The sequence below is a fragment of the Drosophila suzukii genome, chromosome 2R (assembly GCF_043229965.1).
Source record: "Drosophila suzukii chromosome 2R, CBGP_Dsuzu_IsoJpt1.0, whole genome shotgun sequence".
Classification (NCBI taxonomy): domain Eukaryota; kingdom Metazoa; phylum Arthropoda; class Insecta; order Diptera; family Drosophilidae; genus Drosophila; species Drosophila suzukii.
Window position 1 is genome coordinate 3,134,765 of NC_092081.1, and position 12,781 is coordinate 3,147,545.

The 12,781-nt window shown below is 41.2% G+C and overlaps 2 protein-coding genes and 1 long non-coding RNA gene across 4 annotated transcripts; 1 reads left to right on the forward strand and 2 right to left on the reverse strand.

Moving 5' to 3' along the window:
- The first annotated feature begins 687 nt into the window (after positions 1-687).
- Positions 688-3,183, forward strand: LOC108019653 (general transcriptional corepressor trfA). Of its 2 annotated transcripts, XM_017087538.4 has the most exons (3): positions 688-2,311; positions 2,599-2,695; positions 2,753-3,183. In XM_017087538.4, exons 1-3 carry the CDS (start codon positions 824-826, stop codon positions 3,145-3,147), a joined length of 1,980 nt encoding a protein of 659 aa, XP_016943027.3. In that variant the 5' UTR covers positions 688-823; the 3' UTR covers positions 3,148-3,183. The 2 variants fall into 2 exon arrangements, with proteins under 2 accessions (XP_016943027.3, XP_065720017.2); XM_065863945.2 differs by lacking the exon at positions 2,599-2,695 and having other exon boundaries at positions 2,753-2,910.
- Positions 3,184-4,335: 1,152 nt separating this feature from the next.
- Mp20 (Muscle protein 20) lies at positions 4,336-5,381 on the reverse strand. The gene is made up of 3 exons (XM_017087510.4): positions 5,294-5,381; positions 4,826-5,158; positions 4,336-4,759 (listed from the first exon to the last, which is right to left on the reverse strand). The coding sequence occupies exons 1-3, from the start codon at positions 5,321-5,323 to the stop codon at positions 4,568-4,570; spliced, it is 555 nt and encodes a 184-aa protein (XP_016942999.3). The 5' UTR covers positions 5,324-5,381; the 3' UTR covers positions 4,336-4,567.
- A 5,485-nt stretch (positions 5,382-10,866) lies between these two features.
- LOC118877055 (uncharacterized) lies at positions 10,867-12,765 on the reverse strand. The gene is made up of 2 exons (XR_005014010.3): positions 11,608-12,765; positions 10,867-11,078 (listed from the first exon to the last, which is right to left on the reverse strand). It is a non-coding gene; the product is annotated as an uncharacterized lncRNA (long non-coding RNA).
- Between the last annotated feature and the right edge of the window lie 16 nt (positions 12,766-12,781).

Consider the following 12,781-nt stretch of genomic DNA (forward strand, 5'->3'; position numbering starts at 1 on the left):
TGTGGGCGGTTTAAAGGCGTTACAGTGGGCGTTGCAAATTTTTTTTGGGTCAATCGATAGTTATTGATGAGAACAATAAATTTCAGTTAACATTTTTATTCTAGCATCAAAACTGCAGGAGCCACAGTTTATGCAGTTTTTGGGCGTTAGAGTGGGCGTGGCACCCTGCTGAGACAAACTTGCGATGCGCAGGAAGCTCAGGAATCTGCATGTCAAATCCCAATAGCCCAGCTCTTATAGTATCCGAGACCTCAGCGTTCATACGGACAGACGGCTAGTGGTAGTCGGAAACGCTTCCTTTTGCCTGTTACATATTTTCCGACGAATCTAGTATACCCTTTTACTCTTCGAGTAACGGGTATAAAAAGCCACCGGAATTCAGGGGTCTAACAGTAACAAAATTTACCATCAAAAACTTGGGAGCATTTCATGAATTCTACTTTGTAAGCTAGTGCTATCAGTCTAATTATATACAAACCAGAAAAATTTATGATTTATATTTTTTTATGTGCATAATATAGTTTTAGCTGCAAGTGTAAATAATATTCTACTGGCTTTCTTGTTAGATTGGAGAACGCTGAAAAGAGTAGTACATTTAAGGTAAGTTATTAGGCATGCAGGGTTTGGCCTTTCGATCATCTTTACTCTTTGAAATGGCTGTCAAACAAAGATTAGGTTACAATCACAAAACAAATGTACACGAGTACACAACAACTCAATACAGTAACACTAAAAAACAAAAAAAAAACGGAAAGGCATATAAAATCATTATAAAAACTACAATTAAAACGAAACTATAAATAAATAAAATATATAAAAGTACATGATGGAAGCCGAAGCAAGTGAAGAACCTCAAACCGAAATGGCGCTGGAAGAAGTTCCTCAAGACAATGTCAGAGTTTTTTCTGAAGACCTTGTCGAAATTCTATCGGTAGATAGTAGACAGTCCACTTCAGTTATCCCCAAACGAGCTTCGTCCTTTTCGAGGACAAGTGAGATGGTGATGAAGAAGATGAAGAAGGAGGAAAAGAGGTTGCTGCTGAAGGACGCCATGGAGCGGCTGAAGGAGCGCAAGGAGGAGGAGGAAAAGGAAAAGGAGCTGGAACGCGAACGTCAGATCGAAGAAGAAAGCAGGAAAAGTTTGCAGGGAAGTTTCGAGGAGCAGGATGAGGACGATGTCGGCAGTGACACCGAAAGGACCTCCCTACAATCGGACTTAGTCTCGTTCGGAACGAATTTGATCGCAGCCGATGCTGAGGACGAAGACTTGGTCGAACCAATCGAATCTTCCTCTGAATCAGAGTCGGAGGACCCAAAGACCCAGCGATCCAAAAGCATCAATCCCTTGCAGACGGCCGTCCAATCGCTGATGCTGGTGCCCAGTATCTCTGATATCTCGCTGTCAAGCGAGCCGGTTGTCCAGCGGAAATCTGGACGGCCTTCAAAAATAGAGAAGCCTCAAAACTTTAGGGATCCCCTAGACGATGATAATGAAAGCATTAGTTCCGAAGCAGCGGAGGAGGCATCCAGTAAAACGCACAGCGATTCCCGGACTGTCTTGGGAGATTCGGAGTCGCTCCAAGAGTCGTCCCTGGAGATTATACACGACGTTCCAATAACAGAGTCCACCGAAAACGAATCCCAAAAATACACGGACTTCGAAACCTTTTTTCCAGCCACGGAGGCAAAAAGAGAAACGCCCGTCATCAACGTGGACAAAGAACTTAGGCTTATGGAGACGCAACAGGTTGTTCGCGAGTTCCTCAACCAATTAATAAAAAGTGTGGTCGTAGTAGATCGGCCGGGAAGCGATGAGTATATCCGGAACCGACTGGACAAGGAGAAGCTACTTGCCGCCCTGCAGAGTGCCGTGGACGACCACATCCTGATCAACGACCATCACAGAATGCTCGAGGACCGAATGATCGAGTACTACCGCCGCCTCAAGAACAAGCGGCCCTTCGACACGCTGTCCCACGCGGACGAGGCGAGCTACTGCATTCGTCATGACAACGCCCTCTCTTATTTGTCCTACGCCCAAGAGCGTCTCTCCAGCGTGAAGGAAAAATACGGAATCCTAATGGCCACTGCCTTCTTGGACCTCTCGCACGCCATGCACATCGTCCTCAGCACGGAGGAGCACCTGGAGCAGACGATCCGACGTCTTCTGGTTCGCCCGGACGCCGAGACCGACTTCCTCAAGCGGTTTGTGGCCCGCGAGCTGCGGCTGATGGCGGAGCACCGGAACCAAGTCAGCGACACCCGACTCCTGCTCATCTCGCATAAGCACACATTGAGCCGCATCACAGAAGTGGGTATAAGCCACTTTGTCCGCCATTTTGACCCCCACTTTGACCACCATTTGTCCGCCATTTTGTCCGCCATTTTGGCCGCCATTTCGTCCGCAATTTTGTCAGTCCGTATTCAAGTGAACTTCTTGTCCGTAAGTTTCTTTAGAATATTTATTTACTTAGTTTTCCGAATCCTATACTTAATATTCTGGCCACTTTCACTACCTTTGTTTTAACAATCCCATTTTACCTAAATTTTTTTTGGGATTTTTGGAATTAAAACCTAAAATAAACATTCTTCCCCCAGCAAATAAAAGATATAGAGACCGTGTGCGATGGCGTAAGCATGAGGGACTTTATAACTGTACAAACAAAAGTGTTTGCACTAGAAAAGAAGATTGAAGGTAGGGATTTCAGAATTTTTTCGATTCGACTAGTATACTTATTTTAAACCCACCTAGAGCGAAACCTGGACCTGAAAAAGCAGCGCAACCAATACCACACGGACCTGCACTTGACCAAGCATGCTCGCGAGAAGTGCCTTGCGCTTAAAAAAAAACTTCATAAGCTCGAAGTCGAGCTGCTGGAAAAGAACGAGGCTAAACACCGATTGAAGACTCAGCTCTGTCGCGCGAAGGTGGTGCACAAAAAGATACGGGGTCAGATGAATGAACTGGCCTTCCAGGGAGGTCTCCTGTCGTTGCCCGCCTTGATGTACGACTACGATCGAACTGTGGCTTACATTCGGGAGAAGGAGGAAAGTGTCTCCAGTCTGAGGGAAACCCTGAAGTCCATTTCAAATCGACTCCAATCTGTGACAGGCAGCGAAAGAGCTACGAAGAGTATAACATTCTGAAAGGTTATCTACGCTTTTCAACCAAATACATTTTTATACAAAAATAATTCAGCATTTGTCATTCCTTAATACTATAAACAACAGGGTTAATTGGTTGAGAGAATATCCCAAGACTTCCTACTCATAAGCGTATGCATCAATAATAACCCTGAATCGGTACAGAAAATCTCTAAATGAACCATTATAAGAAAATATATTTCCCCCACAATTTCAGTGTCAAGATTGTTATTTATTTGCCTGTTTTTATTTGTTCCTACTATATGTTGAACGAAAACAAACCAAGGGGAAATACCGTTTGGTTGTTTTCATTTATATTTCAAGCGACCAATTGTTGGAAAATTTGAAAGTCTAAAAATAGGAATTCGGAATTTGGCACGCTTTATTCTTAGTCATCCTTTTTGAGTACTGTTTAAGTTGGAAATACACACGATTTTAGTACGCTACAATTAGCCAGAACTAATGAGAGGACATTTCAACTACTGACTAATTAAATAAGAAAAAACAATTTGGGAATGAAATGCATTAATTGGAAGCTGGAAATATGTCTTACCAAATATTTCGTTAGGGACACACTTTTGAGTTTTCTTTTGTTTTCTTTGGTGTTTTCTATATTATGAAATTACAGGAATGAAATATAGGTTTCGAGATTGTTCCAAGCAAGATCTGTTCTAGCTTAACGGGAAAACCATCAATAGGACCCTCTGACAGACTATAATAAATTAAGAAATTAGAAAAGTGCCAGCTGAAGGCGTGAAATATTCTGAAGAGCTATCTGGCCTTTCTCATTTTTGGCACCATCATAGTTGCACCTGCAATACATATATGTCTGTGTGATTTAGAGTGAACAATTTCACGCCTCGGACAGGTGAGTTTCGGCATTCGTTTGGGGCGCATTCCTGTCCTTACATATAGACGATGTATAGATGCCCATCTTGATGTTAACTCTGCCCATCGCTGGTGCTCTGACCTCGACACGCTTCAGCGGAATTTTTCACATCGCACACACTCATCGGAGTGTGTTTACGTTTGCTTTATAACGTTGATACGATGATATATATATCTATACGTATGGAATTCATTTTTAGAACGCACCATAGGCAGATAAATAAAGTCTCTACACCCACACAAAAATCAACAGCAAGAACGTAGAGAGCTCAAGGTTATAGAGGTGATCGGAAAGTCGAAAACTGGGATTTTTGAATTACTTTATTGTACTCATAAATAGATTAACTTAGGCGTATACTTAATTAAAGGCGACAAGCCTTTGCGTTGCTTCTGTGTGTTGTTTTGTGTGAGTGTTTTGGTGTTGAGTTTTGCTTTGGTGAGGAATATCTTTGTGTTTATGTTTCATCATACAAAATATATGGGTAGTTCACTTAGCATACGTGTAGAAAAGGGTTGGCTTCCAGTCCCGGACAGCTTACTTGCCGAGCAGGATCTTGCGGCCGGCGCCGAGGTTCTGGCCAGCCTGGGTGGCTCCCTTGTTGGAACCGGCCTGCAGACCCACGATGGTCTGGCCGGCCTTCAGCTGCTCCTCGGTGAAGTCGCGCTTGCACTCGTCGGCGGGCTTGGGGCCCAGGAAGGGACCCTTGAAGTCGGCGTGCTTGTAGGTCTGCAAAGGTCCAAGGTCCAAGAGTTAGAGGGGTCACAGGTAGATTCAATACGATCTCAAACTTACGGCACGGCCCAGGGCGAAGATGGTGTTGGTCACATTGGCAATGTCCTTCTTCTCGTACAGATCGACGGTCTGGAAGACGTCGATATCGGCCACACCGTACTCCTTCAGGGCCTTCTGGAAGTTGTTGATGTTCTCCATGAACTTGAACTGGCCGCCCGAGGAGTTGACCTTGGGCACGGCGTTGGGCGACAGCACGTTGATCAGCTTGCACAGCACCTGGCCGTCCTTGAGCACATCCTCGTAGGACTGGCCGGCGGGGAACTTCTCGGAGATGATGGCCTCGATCCATTCCTGGGCCTCCTTGTCCATCTCGGGATTGCGCTTGCCGGCAATCTAGGTGGGTCAAATAAAAACAAATAAAATTTTAGGCACAATTTCTCACAAAACTCGTTCTTAGCTTTCACATTTGATCACTTTTTTGTGGTATATTTTAAGGATCTTCTTTTTTTTCACTGATCAAGTATTCACCTTGGCACGAACGGCACGCTCAAGAGACATGTTTGGTTTTTGGTTTTGGGTTCGGGTTCTGTGGGATCTTCACTAAAGCTCTGACAAGCTAACACTGATGCCGGCCAACGGGGCGTATGCGGCTTTTAAAGCGCGAGAGAGCGTTCTCCGACCGATTCGTTCAAGAATTTTCCAAAAATATATCCGAATTCGGAGTCGAGTGTGTGAAAATTTCGAGGCGTGGGCGTTCTATATGTTCGAAGCGCGGACCATGCCCGCCTCCCTCAAATGAGTCGTGCGTTATAAAATTAGATCATCATCGGCCGAGAAAAAGGAAAAATCCAAAGCAGCAGCAACAACGAATGCCTAATAATTTTCACACATTACCAGTCGATGGAAATGTGTCTGTGTGCCTTGTGCTCTTCAAAATGCGCTGCTCATTTGCATGTTAGCCGCATTTTTCGGACTTGACCAGGCCAGCAGGCTGCTTTCCTGCTGTCCTGCTGTCATTTTGAACTCATTTCTGGCGCGTGCATTCGTTGCTCGTAGTTTCCACCGGCATGCATTGGGTCATAATTAAAAGTGGCAGCCATTTGGTTCCCACCGAAAGACACATCCTCCAGAGCTGACAGGGGAATAGAACATACTCAAAAATATTAACATTTAGTTTTTAAAATCAATTTGGTTTTTAAACTTCTCGAGTAACTTCATGTTTGTTATTTCCTTGTTTCATTATTTTTTTGTTTTGAAAGTATTTTTTAAAAACGGCGTGTACACCCCCAAATTTATCTAACTCAATAATAACTTTAAAATAAGATACATTTTTTTCCAAAATTAATAAACACATTTTATTCAAGGTTTCATTTTTACTTCGTCTAATGTTTGTTGTCCACTGAAGTCCTGAAGGAATATAATCAAAACACCGCTTGGTTATCCAGTTAGAATTAAATATTTTCAGTTCAGTTTGGATAATTTTTTTTGGGTTGGTTTTTAATTTTTTTTTTTTTGGATTTGGTTAAAGCAAGTATCAGTTTAAGTAAACTAGAAATGTATCCAAACCTTACTGCTTGGCAAAGTTAATTTTAAATAACTGAATAATAACTGATTATAAATAAACTGGCATTGGAACTGACCTACTTGAACTCTTTCATTTAATTTCTTTTTAGCTTCGTTAAAATTGAAACTGAAAATCATTTCACTAAAACTGAAACATCCAACTCGTTTGGGTTTGAAGTAAGTGGAGTGTTTGTGGCTTAAAAAACAAATCCGTTCACTCATACAGGGCTCAAACTTCAAGGGCTGAATTCCAAATTCTTTATTTATATAACAAAACACAGTTGTTTTATTCCCAATATATTTCTGGCTGCATCGAAGCTTTATTACGCGACAAAGAACACGAAAAACTATTGTACCTAACGTTCATATAGAGCATTTCTATGGTATTTTTTTAGCATTTGAGAGATTAAAAGATTTTTGGCTTGCAATAGTTTTTTAAGCTTAATCAAAAAACATCCCAAATTAAATAACTGAGTTAATCAATTAATTAATCGTTATAACTGAATGACCAGTCATATTGAAAGGCCTTTAATTAAAAAAATATTAAAACAAACATTGATCATAATGAATTAATAAAAAAATTATTTTCGACATACTCATAAATCCATTTAACCCATAAAACCAGCAATGTATTGCAATTATAATCTGTTAATACATATAAAACCAGATTACCAACCCCCACAGCAAAAGAGAACCATTTACAAGCATTGTAAAACACAAGGCCAGAGATTATTTTATGACCAGACAATTAACTTGAATTATGCGCCTTGTGTTATTGAATAGCACTTTGTTAGAGGACAGCCATCACCCAACCATTCTTCCAAGTTTCGACGAGAGCGCAATAAAGTGAAGAGGACAAGTCAAGGCGATTTGGAACGGCCAAAGTTCGCGTCCCCCTAACAAAAATGAATATTTTATGAATTCAGTCGGAGAAAACCAAACAAACAAATCGGCCAAAGCGCCATCTATTTCGGGAGGCGAAAATCTTCTGCTAGAGCGGATACAATTTCGATAACACGCGAAAGGCCCCGGCATACACGTAAAAGGCTCGACGGATTTGTGCTATGGGTAGCGCGACTATTTCTAAATTCTCAGTTCCGAACAGGTGGAACCGAAATAGTTGAGATTTTCCAGGCTTTTCTGGTTTTTCTCTCGCCCCAAAACAGATGGCGTGTTCGTTTATTTTTACCGCCTGCTTGGCCCGCGGCACTTCGACGGACCGTCGTCTTTTTATTTTAATTAACAAATACTCGGCGGATTGAAGTAAACCGCAATGGCTGCCGTTTAAGTGAATTAAATTTGCCCTAGGCTGGGTTTTGACTATTGTCTTCACAAAAATTTAATTAATGCCCCGCAGATGTGCGCCATTTTTCATGGCAATTAAATTATTGTAATTGCATTCGCCGAGGGGTGGGCAAAAACTCGGAGCTGTAAGTGAAAGAATCAAATTCAATTACGGTATGGGACTCTCGAGGATTCGGAAAGCTCAGTCGCCCAGTTGGATTGCAATTCAAACAAACGGCTGATTAAATGTTTATCCGGACCCTTGGGACCTTGGCTCATGCATCCTCGTCAGCCGGCGTCGTTTTGCCAAATTGCACAAAGGACATGGGACACACACATGTGCGGCCGAGAAAATTAGATTCGAGTGTGCAAACATCCTGGCGGGAAACCATTTCCAGGCGCTAAGTTAGCCGGGATTATTTCCCCATAAATCAGCATAAAAACTCGACAAAGGCCAAGTCCTGCGTCCTAAATGGCCAGCCTACAATGGTCCAAAAATGGCAGCGCATATCCGAAGTGAAGTCAAGCGAAAATTAGGTCGTTGGGCAGGGAGTGGGTATTCCGCTATAGGCGAAAGCGGAGGGGGAAAGGTCCCGCCTTGGGGCAGCAACCACTTGCTGGCATTTGTGCCGCTTCCGCTGGCTTACAGTGGAGCTGGGCGGAAACGGAAATTGAGTCAAGCGTTTGAGTTTGCAGACTGCAATTTCACTTACAAACAAACAGAAAACAGCATCGACTCGATCTGAGCAGATACTGAATTCGTGCCGCATCGCCAGTGAGCTGGCCGCCCCAGAATAGACCCATTATTTATTTAAGCTCAACGTTTAATTGGAAAATCATGCCCAATGTCGTCATCCCGTTAACGAAAATAAACACTCGATTCGCCGCGGTCATGGCACGGAATAGTTATTTATAAGTTTCCCATAATTTCTCTAGACGTTTTCCCGCTCCTTGCGACAAAAGCAATTAAATAAATTTCACATTTTCACATTGTCGTCGAAGAAACATTGGTCGCACAATGTTGAGAGAAGATATACGTTGCTACTTAAAATTTTTACCTTCTGCCAATACTGCGGTCCTCACAACTCGACCGAACAAACCCAAAACACAAAGGTGGAAGAGCTTTGGGCATACTTTTGACTAACCTTTGCATTAATTTACATTTATTTATTGACTTTTTCCCTACACTTTTTGCAGAAGGAGCATTGCGACTTTTATGTCTCTTATTCATATAAGCTGGGGAACACAGGTAGACACATTACTGCGGGTCGATTTGGGTGCCTAAAAAACTTGAATGGATTGTTAGAAATATTGTATTACAAAATCGGAGACCCTTATTTTTCTGCTTACAATTTTAATATAAATGTTTTGTCTACTATGTTTCCCCATTTCCCATATTTTTAATAGCGTTTGGGGGTCAAACGCCATCTTAAACCATAAGTTTAAAGATTACTATGTGTCACTTTTCTCGGGCCCATACAAATATATAATAAATATTAGAAAATTAAAGTATAAATTCAGTTAAGTTTTTTTCTATAAAATATAACATGTGTTGTTATAGGTTAAAGATTTTGTATTCTATTTGTATAAAAACTTTAGAATTTATAGAATTTTTGTGCTCCAGAGAGTATTGCCGATTCCCCTTGAAAGGAAGTTTCCCTTTTGTTCCAAACTTGCTTCAGCAATTATTGCTGATACAAAATCTTTTGAACTTTTTGTTTGTTGGTTGTCAGATGTTTGTTTGTTCTGTTCTCTTGTGTTCTGTTGGCTTTCACCCAATACTTATCATTCGACCGAACGTTCTTCGGCAAATCTTGACACAAGAGCCCCAGACAAATGATACGGGCGGTGTGGGCGTGACCCAGCCTCCGCCCGGAAAACGTAAAAAAGGTTAATTAGAAATTCAGCAGGACCGCAACCACGAAGCCTAGCACTTAACCACAATAAAAAGGTCTGCTCCGCAGATGGCCGAGAATATGGAAGGTGAAAATAACATAATAGAAATTTATATGTGCGGGGGCGGTAAGTTGGGCGGCAAAGTAAGAGCTGGAAATGGGACTGGACTTTCGGCGAGTGAGCAGCCAGCATTTTTAATCAATAACTCGACTGTGACTTCAGTTTATGGCCAACTCGGCAGTGGCCAAGGGCGAGATGTCTGACCCAAAATAAAATCAGCAATCATTGCCCCAAGTAGTAATCGAAGAGCTAAACCCGAAATCGCTTGTCCCAATGGGCGAATGCGAAAAGTTTTTCAATATTTCAGCATCACGCACCGCCGACTTCTGGTCTCGGAATGCCCCGAATGGGGAATCGGCACTGCGGAATGGCCGGGCCTAATTGAATTTCCTGGCTAACACTTTAAAGCTGGCTGCTAGGCTACTTACTAGGCCCGTGTAATGAGGTTTCATCCCCTGCCCCGCCTCGCAAAACTTTCCATTTTGACAAATTGACTGGCAGGGCTGAGGGCGTACTTCAAAGCAGCATTCTCACTAAATCAATTTGCACAAAGTATTCTTCGACAGCATTAGGCTCAAGGAGTTCTGGACCCTCCCTCCCTCGTTCCGAAAAAAGTTTGGAACAAAAGTTGTCGTCTGTCATCCGTAACTCGATTTGCAACTGGCAATGTGTGCCGCATTAGGGTTCTATCATGGCTGGGCTCCAATTTTTAACAGCTATGCTAATTTGAAGCCATTATGCGCCTAATTATGGTGATTCCCATTGCCAGGAAGTGTGTGAACATGTAGGGCACCTAAGAGAGGTATCTACAGATGTATCTGAATCAGGTGTTTAATAATATAAAAGCACAGAGAATTATTCTGTCAATTACTAAGCCAACTTTATTTTGGGTTTTGTTGTTGGTTTTTAAGTTATTATTATTAAAAAGCATATATTTATAAAATTTGGCAGTACAGTAGATAGAACTAAATATTGGTGACAGCATTCATCATATCTATACATTTAAAGTGAAAACCGTATTGAATGAAAATAATGGAATTCACAAATTCCGTTTTTGAGTACCTAAAACCCGAAGAAAAGCAATGAGGAATTAAACAAGGACTTTTATTAATTTTCAATGGGTTTTTGCAACATTTAATATTATCCCTCCCCTTTTGTTATGTTATTCTACATCTGTTGCGCACCAAAAAAAGATCGTCCATTTATAGGCAAAAATAAATTTTTGATTCCCTGTTTTCCATTGTTTTTCTATCTGTGTTTGCTGTGCCTAATTTATGCAGGTTGAAAAGTTCCTACCCTTTCACTTTTAATTATTTATTTTAGCATCATAACAACAATAATAATGATTTAAATTAAATTGCCATTCCGCGAAGTGTGTACAGTAAATTTGCTTTTAAATATCAATTCGATTTCGCTAGGCTGGGACATGTCCCAGTGGGTGGCATTGCATCATCATCATCCGGCGCTGGAATGGCCCATAAATAAAGTCGCCTGTATGGGGCAACGTGGCCTTTAATCGAATTCATAGCAACATGCAAATACAGACAAAAAATTGCTAGAAAAAATTCAGAAAATACAGTATTGGCGCATTTAATGCTCTTAAGATGGAAAAGTTTTTCCCTTTAGTCACGATTGTTCTTGAACGGATTAAAAATATGTAAATTTGAAATTGTGATCAAACTCATTGAATTAAATAAAAGTTTTTATAAATATGCATTTTTTGAAGTCTAAGTTCTCTTTGTGTTTTATATATTTGTATATACAGTTAATCCTCTAAGGATGAACAAGCTTTTTCCTTTACTCAGAAGGTTTAAATGGATTAAAAATATTTAAATTATAAAATCGATTTAAATTTAAAAAGAGCTTTAATAATGATCAATTAAAAACGAAAATTTTTCGAATTCATTTAGTTTTTTTTAATAAATCATCAACAGCAAGAACGCAATGTATTTCCTGAATAGAACTAAATTATGTAGTTTAGTTGATACTTGGTGTACTCTTATTGGGTTTAAATGAAAAAAATATATCAAATATCTTACGTGAGGTATTCATATGTTCAGATTCTGGAACCCTCTCGCCTTTACAAATGGTTATTTGCGACTCTTTGTCCCAGGTAAACCGGCAAGTTGATGCAAATCCCCTGACAAAGTTGCTAATCTCTGCGGCAGCAGAGTGTTGCGAAACTTAAGTAAAATAATTCAGCTGTATGTATCTGGGAACCAGATGCGCTTTTGGTTGGCCGTTGACAGAAAGCTAGAACGTCCCAGCGACCATGACAAAAAAATCTCTGTACAAGCACTGACAACGTGAGGGGCAGATAAATGTTGAGACAACGCCGGCGAAATTGAAAAACTTGCAGGGCGCAAAGTTTGCCGCGTGCCTCGGGAAGATGTTGCTGGGGCACCCACAAAAAGCAATGGGAATCGCTGCACTTTCCCCGACAGTTGGCAGTTGAGAAGTCGGGCCAAAGGAGCAGAAATCCGATGAAAGGACCAGGTGCACGTAGTCACCAAGTTGTAAAGATGGATGCGGATGCGGATGGGGAGCGTGATGCGTGATGCGTGCGTTAAACTTTGTTCGAGTTGGCTGACCAGGATCGAGTTACTGGCTCCTCGAGCTTCGAGCGGAGCAATTAGCGGCTGGCCCCCAAAGAGGATTACCCCGCTCAACTGGAGGGCACTCGATACGGCTATTAGGCCTGACAAGCTGTCATTAGGGCACAAACGTCCAGAGCAGTCAAATATTTGCCAACATTTTTTGGAGCAAACAAGGGTCATACGCGTATATGCTAATGAGCAGGCTTAAGGCTGCTAAATTTCATTGAAATTGACGGCATAACACATGTACTCCTCCCCCCACAGCAAACATCCATTTGCAGCAAAAGGTCTGTAGCCTGCACCCACAAATATTCAAAATTCGGGGAAATTATAAAGGGTTGGGTATACTTTTACATTTTTAGGGGTGCTTGGCCATTTTCAAAAAATATCGTATTGTCTTTAGCAGAAAAGTGGGATGAAACCAAAAAACTTCGTCATTTACTTAATTATTTTTAAAACATTTGGAATTTTTAACTTTCCACACTATTTTAGAAATATAAGAATTGTATTGTGTAGTTTTACATTATTTGTAGCCTTCAAAATCACAAATCTGAATGTATGTTTGTAGTTTGAAATATTTTGATTCGCAATTTTAATTAATTTGCTCTCTTCTCTG